Source organism: Sorex fumeus, unplaced genomic scaffold (assembly GCF_029834395.1).
Source record: "Sorex fumeus unplaced genomic scaffold, SorFum_2.1 ptg000061l, whole genome shotgun sequence".
NCBI classification, from domain to species: Eukaryota; Metazoa; Chordata; class Mammalia; order Eulipotyphla; family Soricidae; genus Sorex; species Sorex fumeus.
The window spans coordinates 33065824-33093131 of NW_026606118.1; the positions used below are offsets into that span (position 1 = coordinate 33065824).

General features: G+C 38.8%; 1 protein-coding gene across 3 annotated transcripts; it reads left to right on the plus strand.

Annotated features, from left to right (window-relative positions):
* Positions 1 to 5010: 5010 nt before the first annotated feature.
* Positions 5011 to 25410, plus strand: VNN1 (vanin 1). 3 transcript variants are annotated; one of them, XM_056126117.1, is made up of 9 exons: positions 5011 to 5161; positions 5263 to 5429; positions 8688 to 8910; positions 10868 to 10998; positions 18795 to 18987; positions 19858 to 20149; positions 20834 to 21195; positions 24144 to 24314; positions 25180 to 25410. In XM_056126117.1, exons 3-9 carry the CDS (start codon positions 8698 to 8700, stop codon positions 25387 to 25389), a joined length of 1572 nt encoding a protein of 523 aa, XP_055982092.1. In that variant the 5' UTR covers positions 5011 to 5161; positions 5263 to 5429; positions 8688 to 8697; the 3' UTR covers positions 25390 to 25410. The 3 variants fall into 3 exon arrangements, with proteins under 3 accessions (XP_055982092.1, XP_055982093.1, XP_055982094.1); XM_056126118.1 differs by having other exon boundaries at positions 5014 to 5146; XM_056126119.1 differs by lacking the exon at positions 5011 to 5161 and adding an exon at positions 5200 to 5218 and having other exon boundaries at positions 5362 to 5429.
* The last annotated feature ends 1898 nt before the right edge of the window (positions 25411 to 27308 follow it).

The following is a 27308-nucleotide window of genomic DNA, read 5'->3' on the forward strand; positions in this document are numbered from 1 at the left end:
TGGCACTTTTTAGAATCTCAGGGCTAGGATGAAGGAGACATTACTGGTGCCTGCTCGAGGCAATCGACGAACAACAGATGATCGTGATATATATATATATATATATATATATATATATATATATATATAAAACAGTCCTCAGGCAAGGTTCGTCTTCCTAGTCCCAGCTGGGTCCTAGTCTCATAGTTACTTACTTTTGGATCATGACAGCATTTGTTCATGATCATGCCCTCAACTTATAGTTGAGTATCGTGGTGCTTTGACCTGGCCCATTTCAATGCCAGGGTAGTTCACAGCTTGCCCTTGGTCCATTCAGTCCCTCGTCGGGACCCTGCTTGGGGTGCTAGGAACTAAGGGCAACTGAGTCAAGCAAGCAGATGCCCAGGAGTGAATATTATTGGAGTCAATCAACTCCCAAGTTACAAAGCATAATATTAACTGTCTTTCTGTGTCCATACAGAAAGGACATTGCTTTAAGGTAAACTATGCCAAGGACATAACTTATAATACAAGTTCAGTGTCCTTCGAAGGATCTGATCTTACAAGCTAACAGAATCTGATTAGGGAGAAAAGGTGATTAACTGGCTGGGGAGGAGAGCACAGAGAAGAGTTTACAGATAAATAGAGGAATGGGAGTGACTCGGGAGCACTGTGATGGGTGTAACCCGATAAACCTGAACTCCCTGTGGCAATGTTATTCTACAAACAAGTCTCACAATGGAGAGTTACTAGTGCCCGCTCGAGAAAATTGATGAACAACGGGAGGACAGTGCTACAGTGCTACAGTGCTACTCATCTGAATCAAAGATATTTTCTACACAATTTACCAAGGATCCTTCATGAGCATTTCTCTCATTTCTAGTACTTGACCCTGAAAATTAGAGTCACTAGTATAGAAAAAGATTCAATATCACTTTCTGACTTCTTTATCCTCTGCCACAAAGAGATAGGGGATACAAATAAAACTCACTCTTTTTATTTCTGCAAGAATCACAGTATTGTGATTTTTGTTCTTAAGTATTATGAATTGTTTTATGTATCCTCAATTTTCTTTGTGCAATTTTATTACAATTGTTTATGACAGAAAACTAAGTGAAGTTCCTATTTTTCATCCACATCTGAACATTATAATCTTTAATACTTTATTATTAGATGGAAATTTCGAAGTAAAATCAGTGTACTTTAATGGTCTGAGCCATTGGAAAATCACGTTTCTTTTTTCCCATGACAAAAGTTTGATTTTATTTTTAGATTGAGAGAAACATAATAATTTAAAATCTCCGCCTTTTTAATTAAATCACTGTGAGATACATGGTTGCAAAGTTGCTCAGTCATAAATGTTTCAAAACCCTTCCTTCCACCAGTGTACATTACCCAACACCAATTCCTTTTCTCCTTTTGCTGCCTCCCCACCCCCCCGTTCGCCCAGCTTGTCCAGCTTGTGTCTGTATGTCTGTAGCAAGCACTTCTCTCTTGCTCCCTCTGTCTCTCTCTTTTTCCTTTTAGGCATCATGGTTTTCAATACAGGTACTGAATGGTTATCATGTACATCCCTTCGACTACTTTATATGACAATTAGATTCTTAGAATGTCAAATTAAAAAGAAATAATCTAATTTTTTGGACCACAATTTGTTTCTTCCTAAAATTATTCTAGGTAAAGTTTAACTAATTGTATTAAGTCATCTGGTTCTGGAGTTACATTGGGAGCAATTTATAAAGGGCCACGTTGTCTGCCACCTTTCCCCCAGTTACCCTTGGCCCCTCAACCCAAAACTCTGGGTTTTCACTGAGGTTGGTCACTGATTAACTCTGTGATGAGACACCCTTGAGAGCAAGGACACTGTCTTGGAAATGCAGGAGCATTTGATACTAGCCCAAATTTGTAGATATCTTCCACATTTGAAAAATATATGACAATTGCTTTCTCGATTCTCTGCATATTTATTTTCACTCCGTTTATTTCTTTTCACTTTCTTTTGTTTTTTTTCCTGCCTTTGTTCCTGGAGTCTTTTGGGGTGGGTCTGACTCAGAGCAGGTATCTATGCCTTAGAACTTGGTTCTGTGGGACATGGCATCCTCGCTCTTTATGACATCATATTGGTTCCTTCTGTGCTATCTCCCTCTCTCTTCTAAAAGATGTCTATAATTGTTTTATTACCTGATTGCTCTGATTTCCTTTTCATCTTTCACTCTATATGTCTCTTATAAGCTGACCTCAGCCCATTGTCTCTAGTATAGAGAAATGCAGAATTATGAAATTTTGTTAGTGTCTCAGCTTTTAATAATAAATTATAATAAATCCTAATAATAAATCTTAAAATTTTTTTCCCTTGACATTTATTTATCTATTTATTTGCTTTTTGGGTCACACCTGGAGATGCACAGGGGTTACTCCTGGGTCTGCACTCAGGAGTTACTCCTGGCGGTGCTCAGGGGACCATATGGGATGCTGGGAATGTGAAGCTGGGTTGGCTGTGTGCAAGGCAAACGCCCTACCCGCTGTGCTATCTCTCCAGCCCCTTCCCTTGACATTTAAAGCTCTATTTTGAAGATAGCTTTCACATCTTTTGTATCTCTCCCTCCTTCTATGTATCATGATATAAATGACAAACTCTGTTAAACTCTACTTCATATTATCTTCCTCATCTAAATTATTTCTTTGGAGGTTAAAGCTATTCTTTTCAACTAGTATTTATTAGACACAATATTATAACTAACCAGTGAGTTGAATTAATTTTTCAAGGAAACACTTTTTTTAATAATAGAAACAGCCTTGTCTAGCATATTAATGTGATTATATGTTATATAAAATCTAATTTAGGTTTTCACAAACTCTGGACCACTAAATATAAATAGCTAGACATGTATGTATTGGAAACAACAAAGATGCAGTTGTCTATTATCATGCATTTTATAATTGTTACTCTGATCTCAATTTTCATTAGCAACTGTCATTCTGACACAAGTATGTGTTTATTTTCAAATACCCAACAATACTTTTTAATTAGTTGAGTATCCTGCAATTCACCTCAATCCTGGTACTGTACCTGGAGACAATATCGGACTCAACAGGCAAAGTCACATCCAACAGGACTTGTCTCTTACATCCCACTTCATATGCCCATTACCAACTTAGTGCCTCCATGTTCCTATAAATAAAACAGACGTTCCCACGATTCCTCTTTGTAGGTGATCAATTTTCTACAGCAGTTCATAGAAACCCAAGCAACATTTTAACTTACTAGATTACCAGTTATAAGACAATGGTCCAACCATTTTATGACATTGTTGGTTATCCTTAAACTAACCCCTAGACCCAAATATGTTCTGAAAGTCCCATCATTGACGTAATCAAAGGCTTCTCTGTTCTCACAGAGGATAAGAGCTCTGTGGGGAAAAAAAAATCAAATATACTTTTCTACTAAGAAATCGCAACACTATACGTATATGTACACACAGGTGTCTGGTGATGGCTCTTTAAAGTTCTCTAAGATATCTGCAAATACTCACTCTTAAGTTCCAAATCACCCTGTGAGATCAGCTAGATCAACAAAGACAAGGCCCCACAGCAAGTTAGTGGCAGTACTGAGTCAAATATCAATTTATTTCCTTACACATCACATGTATTAACTTACTGTGTACCAGACAGTACACTAGATACTGGGGATTTAGGGGATACAGGAGACAGTATCCACTCTTTCCCTCCTGGTACACTCTGCTCCTTTTCTCCTGTTCCTTTAGCTTGTGTTCAGAAGCAGTTGCTATCATTTATCTTCAGTCTGATGCCTGAAATAGTGTCTTTGCTGAAGTTCTTTGGGTCTTGCTCCTAGTGAGACTGTGGGCTATCACATGTTCCCTTTCAAGAGGCAACTTTCAGATCCATGCAGGTTTGATTGGAGGAGACTGCAGGTACAGGTCTAGGCTACTCTCTGCATATAATTTTTGTTGGAAACAAATCCTATAGTCTCTTTATTTTATATCGGTAGAAAGCTGGCATTTAAAGAGCATGGTAGGCTGCAGGTTGCTTATTGAAGGTGACATAGTGGCACTAGGGATCACTATAACTCAAGTGTGGTCGTAGAAGTACTTGTAACATCCCTGTTTGTTCCATTTCCAGCTGATGCATCCTTTAGCATGGACCACAATTATCAACGCGAGGACCTTTTCTCTGCTAAATTCTGAGTGGTAGGTGGGTCAAAAGTACAGATTGTTGGAAATCATTTAGGAGAGAAAGATTATCTAGTGTTGTTAACTTTTTAAATAGAATGAAAAGTACATTTATTTGGAATCTAAGGATTGTAATTCAGGCCAGCTACTCTCAGATTAAAAATTCAAAAGGTGTTCTAAGAATGGACAAGACACTAGGATTTTATAGAGGCAAAGAAGATGAAAGTCGAAACCAGGCAACTAGCAATAATAGACAAGTATATCTATCCTTGCTCAAAAGCCTAGAGATAAGTTCACCCTTCCTCCAAAGCCTGAGCCTTTACTTTGGGTTTGCAGATAGAGGGAATATATAGAAAGTGTCTCAAGGGAATGTTTCCATTAGTGGCCGTTATTCATGCTGGTACCCACTGATACGTAGCAGAGTCCCCCAATCTCTGTGTGACCACCTTTCTCTGTTCTTTTGGTTTCAAAGTTTCTGAGGACAAGCAGTCCACCATTTTCTTGAGGTTTCTAGCACTTGAACGAAAAGTTTCCGCCCTCCACCCACCCCCCATTAACACAGGTATCTGGAATAATTGATGTAGGGTTTGGTAATAAGATCATAAAGAATTAAGTAATGGCTGAAATGTTATAAAAAGGTTAGTAAAAGTGATCTTTATCTGTCCTTTTAAGAAGTCAGTCTCATCCTTGTTGACTTCTTACAAAGTACATGACTTGGCCCAGTCCAAGGGTCAGATTCAGTTGATAACGATAATGAAGTGGGTTCTTGTTTTTCTGGTCCTATTTGATTATCCCTCCCATTGTGTTACTAACTAGTGTTAGAAAACAGTCTAATGATTAAGCCTCTATTTTGTCAAGAGTCTGCTTCTGGGCTGTGATCTTCACAAGTGCTTCTCAGCTTTGCTTTTCTTCCCTCAACCCTCACCCTTTGGCTTACACATGAAGCTCAAGAGGATCAAGAGCTGGGCTTCACACAGGTTTCTTAGACTCTGGTATTTCTGTCTTTCGTTACCAATAACTATATTTTCCTCCTGCAATGAGCTCTGAAGGTATCTTTTACTGTTTATTTATTTATTTATTTATTTTTGCCCAGAGAAATAGGTGCGGTTCCCTGAAGTAAAACTGAATATAGAGACTTCCCTAACCTGGGACCCGCCCTAATTTTGAGCTCTCAAGCTTGTGCATTCTGCAGCCTCTACCAAATCAATTGCAGTATAAGTGAGCGCACCATCACTGGGTCCGGTGTCCGTTCTGCAGCAGGTAAGCCTTAGTCCTTCCCTTCTATTTGGGCATGTGGCTTGTTCTGTGACCTCGGTTCTTTTAAGTAACTGCAAAAAGTTGTTGATTTTCAGTTATTCAGTTTTTCCTTTGTGTGATCGGAGAGTTGAATTCATGACCTTTCTATGACAGATGGGAAACCAATTAAGAGATCACTATTGTTTTTTTAAACTTTTAATTAACCTAACAGTGTCAAGTGTAATTTATTTAATGTCTTGGTGAATCACTCCATTTGTTACTTTTATTTCATAGTTTCTTATTATAGACTGGTAATTAATAATAATATCTCCTTGTGAGATACAATAACTTCCATACCCTCTATTATATGTGAGTTTATATTTCAACATCTACTCTGGACTCTGTGACTATACTGAAGTCAGTTAAAACCTATGTTTTTCCTAGATGTTGTACTTTTGATAATGCGTAACTATAAATTAGGCACACTAACAAATGAACAGCAATAACTAATGATAAAATAATTACAAATACCATAGTCACGGTCACAGTCCTCCCATTGTTCATCGATTTGCTCGAGCGGGCCCAGTAATGTCTCCATCGTGAGAATTGTTGTTACTGTGTTTGGCATATTGAGTACGTCACAGGTAGCTTGCCAGGCTTTGCCATGCGGGCAAGATACTCTCGGTAGCTTGCCAGGCTCTCTGAGAGGGGCAGAGGAATCAAACTCAGCTCGGCCGGGCCGGCTGCTTGCAAGGCAAATGCTCTACCACTGCGCTATCGCTCTAGCCATAATATAATGCAGTCTCTACATCTCAAAGTATATCATTTTACTATCATAATTTAAAAAAGAATTTATTTTATTTATTATTTATGTATTTATTTTTAATAAATCACCATGAGATACAGTTACGGACTTACAAACGTCTGTGATTATGTTTGTCATACAATGATTGAGTACCAATCGTTCCGCCTATGCCCGTTCTCCACCACCAATGTCCCCAGTATCCCTCCTGCCACCCCCCATTTCACCGCCCCCCCCCCCCGCCTCTGTAGCAGGCACCTTCCTTTTTACTCTCTCTCTCTTTTTTGGTGTTATAGTCAGCAAAACTGGACTGCTACATCAAAAAAATGCACTCAGATCTCTACCGAATACCATGTACTCTTGCAATTTTTTTGTAGAACAGGTCACAGATAACTAAAAGCACAGAAAGCAAAACCACAGATAAGGAGAAATTTCTATCGATTGTATCTTTATCCCCTGGGAATGGAAAGGAGGTCAGCAATCAGACAGAGCTGGTGTTTGCTGCAGATTCAGGAGCATTAATTGGGTAATAGCAATCCCCTAGTTACTCTGGTAGACCCAGAGTAAATTTGCTATTGTACCAGAGTAAATAAAACCTGACATACACATTTACAAATCGAACAATATGAAGGATGAAAAATAAAATATCCTAATAATAGAATGGGTGATCACGAACGCTATTTCTGTAAACAGGAAAACAATTTATTGAATCAAAACATATGCCTGTGCATTTCATATGAGGATCTCTAAACTCTTTCCCCTATTATGTTATTATTTTCCTCTCTTCAATCTTCCTGTCTCACTCTTCAGCTGTACCTCTTAGTCTCCCTCTTATTCTTAACACTTCCCTTTCTATGACCTTTATGGATGCAGCCTCTAAGATAGTCCCCAAAGACTTCTGCCTCTGTCATGCCCTCGTGTAATCCTCTCCCATCCCGGATGGGCTGGACCCACTGATTTACTTTTAATGAACAGAATAAAAAAAATATAGAGATGATTGTTTGGTCACATTCAGATTAGGTTATTAGTATTCCCTAGTTCAGTCTCGGTTGGGTTCTCTTGCCCTCTTGCTCTCAGACAAATCGGATACCCTATCTGAGTTTTAGTTAATGCCCTTGGCCTCTGTGGCCAGTAAGGAGGATCTGAGTTCAGAGCCTACCACCAGAGGGCGCCTGAAGCTCAAAAGTGTTTCACTAATAAAAATTAAAAAAAAAAAGTGACTCCTTCCATCCTGCTGTTAATAACCGCAGTTCCTGCCCGCAGTTTTCCTATTTTGAGGAAACAGAGTATGCGACTTTAATATTCACATAATAAGATTATAATAATTTCAACATCAGGAGCTATTTATTCTTCCGATTATGAACTGGATTTAAGAACTGATGTCCATATAAAAAGGGGAAAATTGAAGGGCTTAGGAATGTGACTCGGGGTTAGAGCACTTGACCTGCAGGTAGGAGGGAGGAAAGTTTGATCCTTGGCAGAGCTCTGCATTACCAAGTGGGATCCTTACTGCACTGCCACTGTGATGTCTTCCAGGACCCAAATTATGTATCTCTAGTGTCCTGCCACTAAGTGCATGAGCATCACAGCCGAGTGTGCAAGCAAATCAAATGTGTGACTCCCAAAATTGCAAGGATAGCACAAAAACAGCAATAAAATGGAGGGAGAAATTGAATATAATATATATATATATATATATATATATATATATATATAGCTTTTTGGATCACACCCAGTGATGTTCAGGGATTTCTCCTGGCTCTACACTCAGGAATCACACCTGGTAGTGCTGGGGGACCATATGGGATGCCAGGGATCGAACACAGGTCAGTTGCATGCAAGGCAAATGCCCTACCCACTGCACTATCGCTCCTGCCTGGAAATGAATATTTTTGTCTGCATTTTTTGTTGAAAGGTTGTCTCTCTGCTCGGGGGTCACTTCCACCAGTGTTCAGGGCACCATGTGGTACTGGGGACTGACTCTGACCCTCTCCTATGGAAAGTATAGGCTTAACCCACTTAGCTCTCTCTCCAGGCCAAAAAGTAAAACTTAAGAAACAAATATACAGGGTAAATTTGAACACAGAAGTTCACACAGAAAGAAAGGCATGTAAAGAGACACAGGGAAAGGATAGTTGTCTATAAGGAAAGGAGCCCGAATAGCCTGACTAACAGACTGCAAAAGGAATTAACCATGCAAGCCCCAACTTCCTCTGAAATGTCTGGCAGCCAGAGCAGGGAAACAAATTGATTCTGTGGTTAAGCTGCCCAGTCTGCAGAACTTTGACAAATGGATAGACATAGACTATTCACCCGAACCCCAGAAATACCTGCAGCATGGGTAGGCCATTATAATGCTTAATAGTGCTTTAAAATAATCCTGCAAAAATGGCAAGGTTTTCTGTAGTGATAAGTGCTGGGAAGAGTGTGATTTGTTGTGCTTGCCCTCTATAACGATCAGGATGTGCTCTATTTTCCAGGAATCCCAGTATGAATACTTCTCAGTTTCAAGTGACCGTGATAATTTTGGTTCTTTGCGTCTTAAAAGTCAACACGCAGGATACCTTTATTGCAGCGGTTTATGAGCATGCGGTGATATTACCCAATGAAACTCTCAGACCAGTATCCCATGAAGAGGCCTTGGTATTAATGAACCAAAATCTGGATCGTTTGGAGGGAGCAATCACATCTGCAGCCACTCAGGTACCACCCTCCAGGTTGTAGTCTTCTGGAATGAGAGAGGGAGGGGTCTGAGGATTCAGCGACCCTGGGGAGGTTAATTATCTTCTGGGGTAACACATGCACCAGGGTGCCTAAGAGCCTTGTTTTACAGTCACAGTCCACCCTCCCTCCCTATCAAAGTTGTTGGAGCAAGGATATTAGGACATTTGCTTAGAATTGAGAGCAAAGCTTAGAGATAAGGGTCCTGCTTATCTTTAAGGGGCAGCTGATTTGAGAGACTTTCCGCAAATTCTACAGTTTTGTTGCCTCTTTCCTGCTACTGATGGAGGGTGGACAGTAAATGATGCAGGGATCTTGTACTATTAAGAGTTTTAGTGAGGGTGGTCAGAGAGATAGTTCAGGAGATGGGAGCTTGCTTTGCACTGCACTGACCTGAATTTAATTCATGGCACATCATATGGTCTCTGTAGCCTTCCGCAAGTGAACTCTGAGTGTAGAATCAGAAGTAAACCCTGGGTACCACTGAGAAGCCCCCCCCCCCCCCATATATATATTATTGAATCACCATGGCATATAGATACAAAGATTTCATATTTGAGTTTCAGTCATACAATGATCCAACACCCAATCTCCACCAATGCACATTTTCCACCACCAATGTCCCCAGTATCCCCCCTCCCCCCAAATCCCAACTCTTCCCCCTACATCTCTGGCAGACAATTTCCCCCATACAAGTCTCACAATGGAGACATTACTGGTGCCCACTCAAGCAAATCAATGAACAACGGGAGGACAGTGCTACAGACAGTGCTACTCTCTCTCTACTTTTGGCAACCCAAAAATATTTAAAAAATAAAATAAAAATGAAGAGCATTAGTGGCCTCGATATACTTTTGTGCTCTTAAGAGTTTGCTATTTTAGGATGGGAGGGGGCAAGTTTTTGAAAGTTTTTTGAGAATAAAACCTAGACACTTAAACTGTAGCTACAGTTTGTTTTTAAAAACTTTAACCTGTATTTATGCTTTATTTTATGAGTTAAATTATCTCTGTTAATGCTTATAACTTCTTTTTTTTTGGCTTTTTGGGTCACACCTGGTGATGCACAGGGGTTACTCCTGGTTTTGCACTCAGGAATCACCCCTGGCGGTGCTCAGGGGACCATATGGGATGCTGGGAATCAAACCCGGGTCAGCTGCATGCAAGGCAAACACCCTACTGCTGTGCTATTGCTCCAGCCCCAATGCTTAATAACTTTTTGATTTGACTGAAACACCCTAAGTTTGGTTTGAGGGAACAGAGTTTAAGTAAGCTATTCATAGATCGCGAAAGACATTTAGAGGATCCTTAGTCACACATGAAAACACAGGACATACAACTATTTATGTGGTAGGACATGCATTGTTACAAATCAGAAATTTTCAGAGTTTCAAAGAATTCTTTTTTTCACTCTTAGTCAAACTATCGTGCCAAAGGTCACAGCATATTTCAGGGTGACTCTTCCAAGGGAAGGTCATACAGGCAATACTTCTGTGCCCAGCTTATTTCAGGTAGCCCTCCTCAGAGACAGGAACAATGTTTACTGGCTATGGAACAGAGAAGGTGGGAGCAGAGGACGACATGAAACAGCAATCCTAAGTGTGTCCAGACACAACAAAGGGTCAGAGTTCAGGCAGGGGGAATGATTTCGCAAAGAGCTAGGGTTACAGTTCAAGCCTGCAGTGATTGGCAAAACTCTGGATAGCCTGGAAAATATGAATGTCTAAAACAATGAGAAGTTAGGAAGAAATGAGTAATATGGGGTTAGAAAATGAAGGTGGTTGACAAAATAAATTTTTGGCAATCAAATTCTGAAAATACAAAAGAGATTAAAAAGATAGCACTGGGAAATCAAAGTGCCACTCAGAACCAAGTTTCTCTAACAATCACCCTGTTGACTCTTTGCTAACTTGAGAATCTATTCTCAAAATTTTTCACTTAGGGTGCGAAGATCATTGTGACTCCTGAGGATGGCATTTACGGTACAAGATTCAACAGGGAATCCATCTATCCATACTTGGAGGACATTCCTGATCCTCAAGTGAACTGGATCCCCTGTAATAATCCCAGAAGGTAAAGAAAAAGTATTGAAATTCAATTATAAGCATGAAGTAATTGTACCTAGGAAAACTTTGTAGATGACAGTACATAAGATGATAAGTTCTACTGAGAGATCACTGACCTTAGTCAGCACAGAGGGACAGAGACAAGTAAAGTGAAGAAATTGAAGAAGTTTATTGGGATGTGCCCTGGGTGAAATCTGTGAACCTCTGGCAAGGCTGGAGTAGAGGCTAAGTGGGATTTTAAATTGTCTTGGGCAGGAAAAGGGACCAGAGACCAGTGGAACCAGTGTGTTTGGTCTGGACTTCCGCTTTCTGTAGGAGTTAATGTGAGGAAGCATGGAATGCAGCCTGGAGTCTTCCTGGAGCCAGATGGGCCCTGAATCCTGTCTTCGGTGCTGGGTGGCAGGGTGATTTTTTTTTCTTCTTTTGCTTTTTGGGTCACACCCAGCGATGCTCAGGGGTTACTCCTGGCTTTGCACTCAGGAATTACTCCTGATGGTGCTTGGGGAACCATATGGGATGCCGGGGATTGAACCCGGGTTGGCCGTGTGCAAGATAAATGCCCTACTCACTGTACTATCACTCCGACACCAAACAGGGAGATTTTTTATTTCAGGAATGTTGCTATCTCATCAGGAGGTGGCCATTTGGTCCTGAGCAAACCTTACAGTAAGTTTTATACAATACGTTTCAAGAATACAATTAATTTTCATTTCTGAATAGATAAGCAAATGTAAGTGATAAAATCATACAAAATAGTCCAGAAATGTAACAAAGAAATCACCACATCCAATAAACGTATATTTCTGTGGACACAATGAATTTAGGGAAATAAAAATATCATTTGTTTAGGGTTACAGGTTAGTTGGAAAGTGAGAGAACCGGATTCAAACTCTTTTTCAATCTTCTTCCTTTACAGTGAATAGAAAATTCTTTGACTCTGTGAGTTTATAATTTGAAACTCTGAAAAATGGAAAAGTAAAATCACATGTCAGTTCTGTATTTATACTTTTTCCTTCTTATTAATAAGATAATTATATGATTTTGCATATGAAACCCTTAAAACTTAATCTTATTGTTAGGAGGTGATATGTTTATGGGTAAGATCATGTCTAGAATAAAGAAACATGAAGTGTAATTAAATTGGCACTAATACTTTTAATAGAAACAAAACAATAGCATAAATCTATAGTCTCAAATGTTAAGTATCATACTTCTTTTAAAATGTACCATTTAAAAATCATGAGCCTTTTTACAAAGAACCACTCACAGAATCATACTACTTATAAAAGATACCTTAATTGTAACAAAATTCAATATTATTTGACTTAGTCTTCTACTTATTTCTTTTGTTTTGTATTAGAAAATGTTTTATTTAGCATTTCTTATGTAAGGCCTTTGGGATTTTGAAGTTTATTTTTTTCTTTCTTTGTTTGTTTGGAAGATACTGGTAATGTTCATGGCTCACTCCTGTCTCTACAGTCTGGGATCACCTCTGGCAAGGTTTGGAAGACCATATAGGGTGCAGGGAGTTGAACCAGATTTGGTAACCTGCGATAGTAGGGCTGGAGTGATAGCACAGCCAGTCGGGCGTTTGCCTTGCACGTGGCTAACCAGGGCGACCGTGGTTCAATTCCTTTGCCCCTCTCAGAGAGCCCGGCAAGCTACTGAGAGCCTGGCAAGCTACCCATGACGTATTGGAAATGCCAAACATAGTAACAATTGTCACAATGGAGACATTACTGGGCCGGCTTGAGCAGATTGATGAACAATGGGAGAACAGTGCTACAGTGCTTGGTAACCTGCGAGGAAAAAAAAAAAAAACAGATTTTCCCTACCTGCTTTATTATTTCTCCAGCCCCATACCTTTGGTTTTTAAAGGACAAGTGCACTGTTTTCCTTCCATTATGAATTGACTTCAATTGTTTCTAAAGGGAAGGTCTTTTCCTAGAACAAAAATTTTAAAGATCTCCTGAAAATTTCCACCATGATAGTCCACTTTACAGAGATTTATTTTTTTCCCCCTTTGTTTCCATTGAGCTAGAAAGAAAATGTCATTAGCTCAATGGAATTTTCTTTCTTCACCTTCAGTCATTTCTTCAACAAAAGTTTTAAAAACCAATATGTCCAGATCCTATTCTGGGCCATATAGTAAACAAAACTACAGTTTTCTTCTCATGGGGCTTATAGTACAGTATGGAGAGATGATTAACTAAAAAATAATATATCTGACTATACAGTAATCTATCATGATATGCAGGTATATGATATAGAGAAAAAATGGAACAGGAAACATGAAAATTGTGGAACCACAGAGGGCTTAAAATTTTAGGTCAAGGGAACCATCCTTCCCTAGCTGGAATTCTGCATCTCAATAGTTTTCCTGCTCTGAGATGGGTCTTTTGTGTCAAAGGCCTCCTTGCCTTTGGGATGGCTTAGGTTTTTTTTTTTTTTTAACATTTTAAATTTTTTATTTATTTTTTATTTTTATTAGTGAAACACCATGAGGTACAGTTGTTGACTTACAAATTTTTGTGCTTGGGTTTCAGTTATACAATGATTGAGTACCCATCCCTCCACCAGTGCCCATTCTCCACCCCCACCAATCCCAGTATCCCTCCCACCCTCCCACCCCCCATCCCCCCCTGCCACTGTGGCAGGGCATTCCTTTTTTTTTTTTTTTTATGGTAGATTTTATTTTTTTTTTATTTATTTTTTTATTTTTTTCCCCTTTATTTTATTTTATTTTTTTTTAAAGTTGTAGATTTACAATTTTTTGTGCTTTGGTTTCAATTATACAATGATCAGATACCCATCCCTCCACCAGTGCCCATTTTCCACCACCATGGATAATATCCCTCCCACCCCCATCCCCCCATCCCCCCGTCTCTGTGGCAGGGCAATCCCCTGTGTTCTCTCTCTCCTTTTGGGTGTTGTGGTCTGCAAAAGAGGCATTGAGTGGCAAACATGTTCAGTCCATAGTCTACTTTCGACATGCATCTCCCCTCCTGGGAGGATCCTCCAAACATCCTTTATTTGGTGCTCCCTTCTCTATCTGAATAGCCCTTTCCTCTAGGATACCCGGCTGGCCTCTAAGTTATGGAGTAATCCTCCTGGTGCTGATCTCAGCTATTCTTGGGTATTAATCTCATACTTTGTTACTTTATATCCCCCAGATGAATGCAATCTTTCTATGTCTATCCCTCTCTTTCTGACTCATTTCGCTTAGCATGATACTTTCCATATTGTACCACTTGTATGTAAATTTCATGACTTCATCTTTTCTAAGAGCTACATAGTACTCCATTGTGTAGATGTACCAAAGTTTCTTTAACCAGTCATCTGTTCTTGGGCATTCAGGTTTCTTCCAGTTTCTGGCTATTGTAAAGAGGGCTGCAATGAACAAACAAGTGCAGATGTCACTTCGACTATACATTTTTGCCTCTCTGGGATATATTCCCAGGAGTGGTATTGCTGGGTCAAATGGGAGCTCAATTTCTAATTTTTTGAGAATCGTCCATACTGTTTTCCAGAAGGGCTGAACCAGTGGACATTCCCACCAACAGTGAAGGAGTGTCCCTTTCTCGCCACATCCACGCCAGCATCGGTTGCTTTTGTTCTTTTGAATGTGGGCCAGTCTCTGAGGTGTGAGATGGTATCTCATTGTGGTTTTGATCTGCATCTCCCTGATGATTAATGATGTAGAGCATTTTCTCATGTGCTTTTTTGCCATTCGGATTTCTTCTTTGAGAAAGTTTCTGTTCATTTCATTGCCCCATTTTTGGATGGGGTTGGATGTTTTCTTCTTGTGGAGTTTAACCAGTATTTTGTATATCCTGGATATCAACCCCTTGTCAGATGTGTATTCGGCGAATATCCTTTCCCATTCTGTAGACTGTCTTTGTATTTTGGTCACTGTTTCTTTGGAGGTGCAGAAGCTTCTTAGTTTAAGATAGTCCCATTTATCTATCTCTGTTTTCACTTGCTCGGCCAGTGGCGTGGCATCTTTGAAGATACCATTAGCTTCAATGTCATGGAGGGTTTTGCCAACTTTATCTTCAATGTACCTTATGGTTTCTGGTCTGATGTTGAGGTCTTTAATCCATTTTGATCTTACTTTTGTACATGGTGTTAGGCAGAGTTCTGAGCCTATTTTTTTGCATGTAGCCGTCCAGTGAAGGGCATTCCCTTTTGTTCTCTCTCTCCTTTTGGGTGTTGTGGTTTGCAAAAGAGGAATTGAGTGGCAATCATGTTTGGTCTATAGTCTACTTTTAGCATGTATCTCCCATCCTGGGCAGATCTTCCCAATACCCTTTATTTGGTGCTCCCTTCTCTACCTGAGTTGCCTTTACCCCTAGAGTGTGCGGCTGGCCTCCAAGCCATGTAGTAAACCTCCTGGTATTTATCTCGGCTATTATCTTGGGAACGTAAAGTAATAAAATAGGAGACTAACACCCAAGAATGGCTTAGGTTTTAATCACTCTTTTCCCCCAAGATAAGTCTTACAAGCCTCCCTTCTAGCCAATCACATCTCCCATCTTCCTTCCTGCAAAAGGTTAATTTAGATATTGAACACTTTGCAAATAAACATAAAATATAATTTATTTCTCTTCCTTTATTTCCCAGTAGCCCCAAGAGTCTGCACATTTTAAGGACATAGATAATATTATGGATTACAGGCAGATTTAAGGCTTATACATTAAACTCCAAATCTGGACTTGTGTTCTAATTGAAAGAAAAGTGAAGGTTTTCCTGGTCATACTAAACAACCTGGGCTAGAGCGATAGCACAGCGGGTAGGGTGTTAGCCTTGCACGCAGCCGACCTGAGTTCGATTCCTCCGCCCCTCTTGGAGAGCCCAGCAAGCTACCAAGACTATCTTGCCCTCACTGCAAAGTCTGGCAAGCTACCCATGACGTATTCGATATGCAAAAAACAGTAACAACAAGTCTCACAATTTGTTGTGAGACGTTACTGGTGCCCATTCAAGCAAATTAATGAACAGCAGGAGGACAGTGCTACAGTGCAGTGTTACTAAACAATACATGGACTGTAACTTAAATAAAACATTAGAATATATGATATACTTTAAAGATTAATAGATAGGAAGAAAATACATAATAGAACTGCTTCAGAAACCCCCAAAACTAGACTTTTATTTTGTGTACCTAGTCTAGCATTCAGATAATATGATAAAAATACTAGAGGTAATTATGTTTTAAGTGTTTAGATAACTCGAACGGACCCAGTACCTCTCGAGCAAATCGATGAACAACGGGAGGACCGTGACCGTGACCGTGTTTAGATAACTAATTGAAGCAGATGTAGGGAAATCATTTTATGGTCATTCTGTGTTTAAATATAGTCAAGACATTTTATATGTGGTTTTCCATCATTCTTGGGCTTTTGCAAGAATGTGTTGTATAGGTGGTTGCTGTAGTTTTGCCTCTAATTAATTGTACACATTTGCTTGCAAATCTGAAGGTCAAAATTAATACTCAAAGAAAATATTCATTATTATTGCCAGCAGAGGGCACCACATTTTCATTCATTGAACATTTACATTAGCTTGCTCAGCCTTTCTCTTCTGGTCAGCCCTGACAGGAAACCCTCTTTTTTGTAATAACAGGGATAGTCCTTAAGAACATTATTATTATTATTATTATTTTGGGTCACACCCGGAGATGCACAGGGGTTACTCCTGGCTCTGCACTCAGGAATTACCTCTGGCGGTGCTCAGGGGACCATATGGTATGCTGGGAATCGAACCCGGGTCGGCTGCGTGCAAGGCAAACACCCTACACGCTGTGCTATTGCTCCAGCCCCAAGAACATTATTTTTAATAAGATGAGTGCGACAGAAAAGAGAGAAGCTTTATGACCTCGTTTACATGTAGTTTGAAAAAATACTGAGCTTGCAGAAACAGAGAGAACAGTGGTTGCCAGGGACTAAAGATAGGGGAAATAAGGTGATATAGGGCAAAGGGTAGTGTTGTGATTTATAGCAAGAACAAACTCTGGGCACTTAGGGTAGAGTTTGCTGATTTTTTTTAACCATGCTTTTTTCTTTGAGAAAGGTGTTATGAAAACAGATTTTAAATGTTCTCACCATAACAACAAATGCAAAATGGTACTTTTATGAGGTGAAGTAGTGTAGACCATACTTTTCCTCAAAATACATACATAAACCATAAACCATCATATTTAACATTCTAAATTTACATGATGTTATTATGTCAATTATTTTTCAATAAGGATGGGGGGGAAAGGACAGTCCTTACTTATTTTTCTCTCCCAGTCAGACCCTACCAACCATAACTCTACCTTCTGTCTCTTATGAATGTGACAGTTCTAACTACCTCACTTACATAGAATTATTCAGTATTGATCTTCTTGTCTTTTTCCCTTAGCAAAAGGTGATTAAGGATCATCCATGCTGGATATTGTATGTGTCTGAAATCCCTTCCCTTAAAGACTAAATAATATTCTTGGAATATTACACATTTTATTTATCCATTCTTCTATCAGTGGACACTTGGATTGCTTCTTACTTTAAGCTAATATGAATAAATCTATGAACATAAATATGTAATGTATATTAGAGACCCTAGTTTTTTTTGCTATGTACGCAGAGTGCAATTGCTGGATTATATGATAGTTTTATATCTACATTTTTAGAAATCATCAAATTGTTGCACTATTTTACATATATACTATCAGTACCCTGGGCTGGAGCGATAGCACAGTGGGTAAGGCGTTTGCCTTGCACAAGGCCAACCCGGGTTTGATTCCTCTGTCCCTCTCGGAGAGCCCGGCAAGCTACCGAGAGTATCCCGCCCGTACGGCAGAGTCTGGCAAGCTCCCCATATCGTATTTGATATGACAAAAACAATAACAAGTCTCACAATGGAGACGTTACTGGTGCCCGCTCGAGCAATTTGATGAACAACGGGATGACAGTGATACAGTGTTACTATCATTACCCTACCTAGGGTTCTGATTCTTCCTCACCCTCACCAATTTGTTTTTTGGGGTTTTTTTTGTTTGTTTTTGTTTGATTTGTTTTTAATAATAGTCATCCTATAGTATATGAAGTATTATTTCATTATGGTTTCAATCTCCATAATAAATAGTAGTCTTGAATAAGTACTTTCGAGTACTTATTATGGGTAGGAGGAGTGTTTATTATGGGTAATTGCAACTGTGCTAAAGAGCTGAAATTCATGAAATTCACTGCACTTGTCTCTTACCCTTTCTGGAAGTTGTAAACCTTCAGCTCTACTCCAATTTCTGAAATTAACAAATCAAACATTCTGCCAGTGCAGATGGGGGGAATATTTTTGGATACATTTTTCCTGCAAGGCATGGATTTAATTATAGTAGTAGATGTATATCTTTGACCTATAATATCTATAAGATATGGTAGATTTTGTAAGATGAATGCATCACTGAGGCTATGCTTATAAAAATATAAATAATTTTATCATTCAATATTGTGATAAGTGCTATAAAAATACATAATCCTAATGATTATCCTAGAATAATTTTTTGCAATCAAATTTTTCAAAGCTTTAACTTTCTCTTGTTAGTTTGAAAGTAGAAAGTGGTGGCAAGGTCAACCTTAAGTCAACCTGCAGCAAATTATAAAGCATTAGCTTTCTCTGAGCTCTCTTTTTGTTTCAATCTTTCTTTCCTAGCTATTGTTATTTAGAGTTTACTTTTGTATATATCAAATAATAGATGCAGGCAATCATCACTCTGAGAAATAAGCTTGATGTTTTTTTTTTCTTATAATGAATGCATAACAGATTTGGCCGTACCCCAGTACAAGAAAGACTCAGCTGCCTAGCCAAGAACAACTCTATTTATGTTGTGGCAAATATTGGAGATAAGAAAACATGCAATGCCAGTGATCCTCAGTGCCCCCCTGATGGTCGTTACCAATACAACACTAATGTTGTGTTTGATGCTCAGGGTAAGCTGGTGGCACGCTACCATAAGGTGAGAAATCATATGTCTTGCCCAAACTTCCTTATTTCTTTTGCCTGTGGCATGTATATCTACTTATCTACTAAATATAGTTAAGAGAACTGTTAGGAATGTATTTCCCAATGATAACATTGTTGGAAAAGGCATTTAATTTGCTTCAATTAACATAAGTTTTCTCAGTTTAAATTTAAAATATGGCAGAGTATTAAGCAGAGTATAATAATATATTCATAGATTATATTGTTCTCTTAGAAGATAAATGCTTGATTCTCAGGAAACTTGGTGGCATGACATTATAAGACATGATCAATTTGCAAACAATTCAATTGCTGAATGCTTAGCAAAAAAAAAAAGGCATGGGGAAAGATTGTTGTTAATACTGAACAGAGAACAAAGCATTTGAATAAAAACAGAGTAGAACAAAGCATAGAAAGGAGTGAATTATTGAGTATTTTAAGAGATTAAAGTAATTTGTTGTATATTCAGAAACAAAAGTTTGTTGTGTGTGAAAGGAACTAGAAATATGCTCTACCACTTGAACTATATCACAGCATAGGACAGCAGCATAGAATAGCCTTTATTCACATAATAGTTATATTCTGGGCTTAGAGAAGCTATTTTATTCTACTCTACCGTCTTATAAAATTTGAGGAGGTCTTAATAAATGTAATTTTGAGGTATATTTTCATAAAATATAGAAATTAAACGAAGCTCCAAGTAACTGAGTAATCTCTGATTCTCTAACATGCTTTTCCTCTGAAGTTGGTTGTTTTACTAAAATGGACTCTGCTAAAAAGATGAGTTTGCCTTTTCAGACACAGTTATGTCCAGGTCAGTTTCTTAAATGAGACTTTGCTCTTCTTCCTCTTCTGTTTACTGCAGCAAAACCTTTTCATGGGTGAAGACCAATTCAACACACCTAAGGAGGCTGAATTTGTGACTTTCAACACTTCCTTTGGAAAATTTGGTCTTTTCACATGCTTCGATATTCTCTTTCATGATCCTGCTGTTACCCTGGTAAAAGACTTCCACGTGGACTCTATTGTCTTCCCAACAGCTTGGATGAATGTTTTGCCACATTTGACAGCTATTGAATTTCACTCAGCTTGGGCAATGGGCATGGGGGTCAATTTTCTTGCCTCAAATTTACATAATCCCTCAAGAAGAATGACAGGTAATGTATAACCTTGAAGATGTATAAAAGGCCCTACCATTGATCATCGATTTGCTCGAGCGGGCCCAGTAACGTCTCCATTGGAGACTTTGTTGTTACTGTGTCTGCCATATCGAATACGTCACGGGGAGCTTGCCAGGCTCTGCCGTGCGGGCAAGATACTCTCGGTAGCTTGCCGGGCTCTCCGAGAGGGGCAGAGGAATCGAACTCGGGTCGGCCATGTTGGCTGCGTGCAAGGCAAACGCCCTACCGCTGTGCTATCGCTCTAGCCCGAAGATGTATAAACCTAGAGAAATAAAAAGAGCAAATAAATTTAAAATATCTTTTTTCTAGTTAGGATGTTCCCTTAATATAATGTTTCAATGATAATTTTTTAATTGTCTTGCTGATAACCTGGTCCAAATTATTTGAAATTTAAATTGCTCTGTAGATTTAAGTCCATTTGAGTTGAATGTATGCTCTTTCTGATTTTCAAGATTTATGTGAGACTTCTTGGCAGATATCTTGCAATCAGGATCTGCTGAATTTCCTCTCAGCTATCTGTTCACATATTTGTGAGCACATTTTACTGAGATAGATAGAAACCAAGAGACTAGAATGACAGTAGAATTTAAGATAACATTAAATTTGTAATCTCTTTTCACTTTCCAGTTTTAAATACCATTTCTGATTTATTACTTTCAGGAAGTGGCATTTATGCACCTGATTCTCCCAAAGCATTTCATTATGATATGAAGACAAATGAAGGAAAACTCATCTTGTCTCAATTGAGTTCCCACCCATACCGCCCAGTTGTTGAGAACTGGTCTTCCTATGCCAATGGTGTAAAAGAGTTTCCAAGAGGAAATGAAGAATTTAAAGGCACTATCTTTTTTGATGAATTCACTTTTGTAAAGCTTGCGGAAATAGCAGGAAATTACACAGTTTGTCAGAAAGATCTCTGCTGTCATCTCAGCTACAAGATGTCTGAGAAAAGATCAGATGAAGTTTATGTTCTAGGGGCATTTGATGGACTACATACTGTGGAAGGGAGCTATTATTTACAGGTAATGATTACTTGGGTAACAGAGGAGTTATCAGATAAAGGAGAATACCTAATTAAATTTGAGCTGCAAATGAGCAAAGAATTATTTTTATTATTGAGTATTTAGAGCGATAGCACAGTAGATAGGGCGTTTGCCTTGCACGCAGCCAACATGGCTGACCCGAGTTCAATTCCTCCACCCCTCTCGGAAAGCCCAGCAAGCTACCAAGAATATCTTGCCAGCATGGCAAAGCCTGGCAAGCTCCCCGTGACATATTTAATATGCTAAACACAGTAACGTGAAGTCTCACAATGGAGACGTTACTGGGCCCACTTGAGAAAAATGATGAACAATGGGAGGATAGTGACAGTGATTAGAGTATCTCACTTTTAATAGGTGGTATTTATGCATGTTCAATTTTTCTATTTATTTAAAATGCAAATTTAGTTGCTCATTTGTATTTTTATTTGCTGAAACTTGCCATCTTGGATGTTATTTCAGTTTATACTGGTTGGGCAAAGGCAGAACATGACCAGCTATTTATTTACATGACCAGAGTTCAAAATAACATAGAAATACACAAAATAACATAGTAGTACATTTTTAATGGATAATTAACATTTGACATTTCCTGCCTAAATAAATTTGCTCATTTTTCCCTTGAACATTTTCCATGTTCACAAATGCCTACCTTATTTTATAATATTTTGTTACTATATGCTAAATATTCTATTAGCATTTGTCCTTTTGACATTCATTGAGTGCCTCCTATATTCCAGCAGTATAATGGTTCTAATTGCATAAAATGAGTAAGTATAGGCTTTGTATTGGAGGACTTTAGTGACATATTCCAATAGTCTATTTCAGTATAGGTTGGCATACGATGCAACATAGAAAGCATATTCTATCAAGGAACTTTACTGAAACTAATTTAGGATCTAGGGAATTTTTTTTGAAACATGACACATGAACTGAAGAACTTACGCTATTGACCAGGTGGGAAAGAGTGTGTGGTCAACTCTGAATAAAGTAAAGAAAACGGGCATTTATGTGGATAATGAAATCATAAGTATGAAAGGAAGAGAAGGTATTGGTGTTCTCAAGGTATAATCCTTAAAAGCAAGGATTAACTGAGGATGAACCTAGAGGCAGAATCATAACCAAAGGATCCTTCCTGTCAAGATTAGGATACCATTTTTTTCAGTCATGATCATCTGTTCCAAGACGTTTAGCTAAAAAATTATCTGATAGCTTAAAAAATGATCTGATAGGATTCACTTTTGTGTAGCATTGTGGATGATAGATTTAGGAACAAGTAGAATAGATTAGATATTGAAATAGTCATATTGAGTCCTAGGCCAGGATTATATTAGTTGGATTATATTAGAGGATGTTATGGTTTCAAGAGGTTTTAAGAAAAAAAAATGACACAGTAACAACAAAGTCTCCAATGGAGACGTTACTGGGCCCGCTCGAGCAAATCGACGATCAACGGGAGGGCCTTAGACCTTAGTAGTTCAATTGATATGGAACAGGAAAGGAAACAAAGATTTTAGAATGTATTTGGTTTCTGATCAGAGTAAAGGGCTGACGTTATGGCCCTGATGGAGAAGAGGAGCATATTGGTGGCAGTGGAGAGATGCTCAGTTCAGTTTTGGCCATATCTATCTATCTATCTATCTATCTATCTATCTATCTATCTATCTATCTATCTATCTCTATCTCTATCTATCTATCTCTATCTATCTATCTATCTATCTATCTATATCTATATCTCTATCTATATCTATCTATCTATCCATCCATCTATCTATCATCCATCTATCTATCTATCTATCTATCTAGATACCTGTCTTCTGAGAACTTTATATTGTGAGGTATTAATATATCTAAGTTTTGCATTTAAATAGCTATGTAGGAAAATGTAGCCCATTAAAAACCTTTCTGTCCTGCTTAGACACAAAATAAGTGACTTTTGCAGGTTACATGGTAGCTTCAAATCAACTGTCCTCCCGTAGTTCATCGATTTGCTCAAGCAGGCCCAGTAACATCTCCATTGCGAGACTTCTTATTACTGTGTTTGACATGGCTTTGTTGTGCAGGCGAGATACGCTCTGTAGCTTGCTGGGCTCTCAGAGAGTGGCAGAGGAATTGAACCCAGGCCGGCCGAGTCGGCTGCATGCAAGGCAAACGCCCTACCCACTGTGCTATCGTTCCAGCCCTCAAATCAACTAAGGGGTTTATTATAAATGTAATACTCCTCCATCTTATAAAATAGCAATAGCACTGTAGCACTGTCCTCCCATTGTTCATCGATTTGCTCAAGCAGGCATCAGTAAATTCTCCATTTTGAGACTGTTTTTGGCATATTCAATATGTCACAGGGAGATTGCCAGGCTCTGCCATGTAGGCAGGATACTCTCGGTAGCTTGCTGGGCTCTCTGAGAGGGATAGAGGAATCAGGAGCAGATAGCACAGCAAGTAGACGTTTGCCTTGCACTCCATCGACCTGGGTTCGATTCCCAGCATCCCATATGGTTGAGCACCCATGGGCACCACCAGGAACAACCCCTGTGCAATGCCTGGGTGTGACCCCCCAAAAATATGTAATAAAATAAAGATTTTAAAAGTCTCAATTAAGATGAAGTATATCAAGCTCTTCAAAGTCAAAGCATTGCAAACTTGAAACAATAAGCGTATTGTTCATAGTCATAGTTTGAAGATCGGTTTCTTCATACAGTTTGTAACCTGTTTAGCAGTAAATTGCAGAAATCATTAAGTTCTGAAGTCTTTATTTTAATTACAAGCTACTTAGCTATTCAGCAATAAACTAATGTAGTCTAACGAAGTGTAGTTATTTTTACCAAAAAAACCCTATTTTAATGTAAATAAAAATATCTATTTTTTTTGGTAAAGAAGTGTTACAGTTACTTTTCTTAGAATTCTGTACTTTTTAAATTACTTTTTAGGTTTGTACTTTGCTGAAGTGTAAAACAACAGACTTAGTCACTTGTGGCAGCTCCGTGGAAACTGCTTCCACCAGATTTGAAATGTTCTCCCTCAGCGGCACTTTCAGAACTCAATATGTCTTCCCTGAGGTTCTGCTGAGTGAAGTTAAGCTTGCACCTGGAGAATTCCAGGTAAGTATCTTTACTTAATATTGCCATGCCATTTCATGGACAAAGAAGTAAAGAATTTCTCTCTCTCTCCTCTCTCTCTCTCTCTCTCTCTCTCTCTCTCTCTCTCTCTCTCTCTCTCTCTCTCTCTCTCTCTCTCTCTCCCCCTACCTTACACAAGTTCTTACAAATGCCATAAAAATCTTCAGTTGAGAAGGATCAGTCCTACTAGATGAAGCCCATTAGCATTTATAAAAAATACCTGGTTACATTTGTGGTTGAACAACTGCACTCTTGCATGCAGTGAAATACACATACTAAATCAGACACTCTTAAGTACAACTGAACGAATGAGATTTTTTTTTGCAGTTAGAAGCAATTACTGAACCCATGTACGAAAGCAAAGAATTATATACTGTACTGTTAAAGTTTTGGAGTCAGCTGATACAAATCATGCGTTTTTTAAAATTGCGAGTCACAAATAAGTATCAAAATTAAAAGCAAAAATTATAGAGTTAGAGATGTAATCTGGGCCCATAGATTTGATCCTTGGCACCCTATATGGTCCCAAGCATGGTCAGGAATGATCCCTGAGCACACAGCCAGGAGTAAGCCCCGAGAATCACTGAGTCTGACCCCAAAACAAAACAAAACAAAATTTACAGCGTTAAGATTTAACTACTAGGAGTTTAAAGGGAAGTGAAAATGGGATGAGGCACAGGGCAGCAATCTGAGTGAATCTTGAAAGGACAAAGATCAAGGACGAAGAGAACAGTGAGTCTGTGCTCAAAATACTAGGGGAGAGTTGCACCAGAGTTTTAATGTGTGTTGTGAGGCTGAATATTCAAAGCAGACCCAATCAACCTTTTGTTGCTGTCTTTTCCTTTAGGTGTCACGTGATGGACGCTTGTTCAGTCTGAAGCCACTTTCTGGACCTCTGCTATCAGTGACTTTGTTTGGGAGGTTGTATGAGAGGGATGGGGATGAAATATTTTATAACTCAGGCTCTAGCGTGAAGAGTAATGCTTCTGGTTATACATTTTATGTACTCATTTTAGTGGAATATTTATGTCTTTTCTCTTTTATTTTACATAATTAAAGAATTAGGCTAAGAAGAGTGTCTCTGTGATTTGGTAATGGCTATGATCCCTTATATAGAAATGCATTTATCTGGTGCATAAGTAGGGTGCTTGCTTGCACAGAGCTAATGTGGGGGTGGATCCCAGTAACACAATATGTTCTCCCAAGCCCCACTGAGAATAATCTTTGAGTGCAGAGTAAGGAGTAAGACCTGAGCACTAGCCAGTATGATCTCCTTCCCCAAAAGGTGTTTGTCCATCTATATTTTTATTCACACACACACTCGCACATGCCAGATATAATGACAAATATTAGGAAGTTAAATATCTGTAGCACTGTAGCACTGAGCTCCCATTGCTCATTGATTTGCTCGAGTGGGCACCTCTAACGTCTCACAACAAATTGTGAGATTTGTTGTTACTGTTTTTGGCATATTGAATACATCACAGCTAGCTTGCCAGGTTTTGCTGAGCGGGCATGATGCGCCCAGTAGCTTGCTGGGCTCTCTGAGATGGGCAGAGGAATCAAACCCAGGTCGGCCATGTTGGCCGCGTGCAAGGCAAACACCTTACCAGTTGTGCTATTGTTCCAAACGATATTTTACAGAAATTTATTATTCTGTAAAAGAGAATAATAAATGTATATTCCATTTATTCTTTTTTCCTCTAGTTTTTTTTTCTAGTTTTCTTTTGGGGGGGTGGGGGTGGGGAGTGGCCATATCCAGCAGTGCTCAGTCTTACTCCTGGTTCTGAATTCAGGAATAAATCCTAGCAGAGTTTTAGTGATTATATGGGGTTCTGAGTACCAAAACCTGGCCCACAAAAGCAACCTTATCCTCTGAACTAGCCCTTTGATTTTAGTTTTTTTGGTAAGAATTAAGTCAGTTAATTCATTTGAGATCACACATTTCTGGTCCATCAAAAGCAAGTATGCAGGTCAGCTCTTATAGTTATAGACAACTGCTAGATTAAAACCAATTGTGATGCTCTTTTTTAAAAAAAAATCATAATACTTCTAACTGTTCAAAGTGCAAACATTTATTAATGCTCTGTCACATTGCATATTTCAACTTGGAAACCAGAGACGTCAACTTCATTGGCTCTGAGCTGAAGTCTCTAGTTAGGTATTCAGAAGGCAGCGAGGCTTACAGAAATCTGAGAGAGGCCACTTATGTTTTCTCATGATGTGTGCTTCTTGTGAAGATTTGCTATCTGCTTAGTGTTTTATTTATCTTATAAATCTGTGAATATATTAATATGGTGATTCTAAAGCAGGTGCTTATTATATAACATTTTTTGGTCTTGTTTTGTTTTTTGTTTTTTGTTTTTTGCTTTTTGGGTCACACCCGGCGATGCACAGGGGTTACTCCTGGCTCATGCACTCAGAAATACTCCTGGAGGTGTCCAGGGGACCATATGGGATACTGAGAGTTGAACCCAGGTCTGCCACATGAAAGGCAAATGCCCTACCCACTGTGTTATTGCTCCAGCCCCTATACAACTTTTAAATATGGCCTATAAGCTGAGAAATATTTTTACAGTTTTTTCAGTGATTGAAAAAGAAAACAAACACTGAGCTGTTCAAGGACTAGAGTACATGCTTTCAATGCAAGAGGCTGTATCTGACCCCTGACACTGCTTGGTCCCCCAAGCACTGCCTAGAGCAGCCCCTAAGCACTGACTTGAGAGTAGTCCCTGAGCACCACCAGGTGTCCCCCCACCAAGAAAATACTAATTTTTTCTGATTCATGGGAATTATATTAAGTTAAAATTTTAGTATCCTTACATTGTTTTATTGAAGCGCAAATATATTTATTCATTTAGGTATTATTGATGGTTATATTTAGGCTCCAGTGCCATAATGGAGTAGTGACATAGATTCTATGGTGAAAAAAGGAAAAAAGACTATCTTTTTTATGTATGGGAATATTCTGGTCTT

Excerpts from the sequence above, each read along its gene's own strand:
- VNN1 (XM_056126117.1), top strand. The coding sequence starts at position 8,698 with ATGAATACTTCTCAGTTTCAAGTGACCGTGATAATTTTGGTTCTTTGC. Across the intron at positions 8,911-10,867 it reads TCACATCTGCAGCCACTCAG|GGTGCGAAGATCATTGTGAC; the intron begins GTACCACCCTCC and ends TTTTTCACTTAG. Across the intron at positions 21,196-24,143 it reads AAGGGAGCTATTATTTACAG|GTTTGTACTTTGCTGAAGTG; the intron begins GTAATGATTACT and ends ATTACTTTTTAG.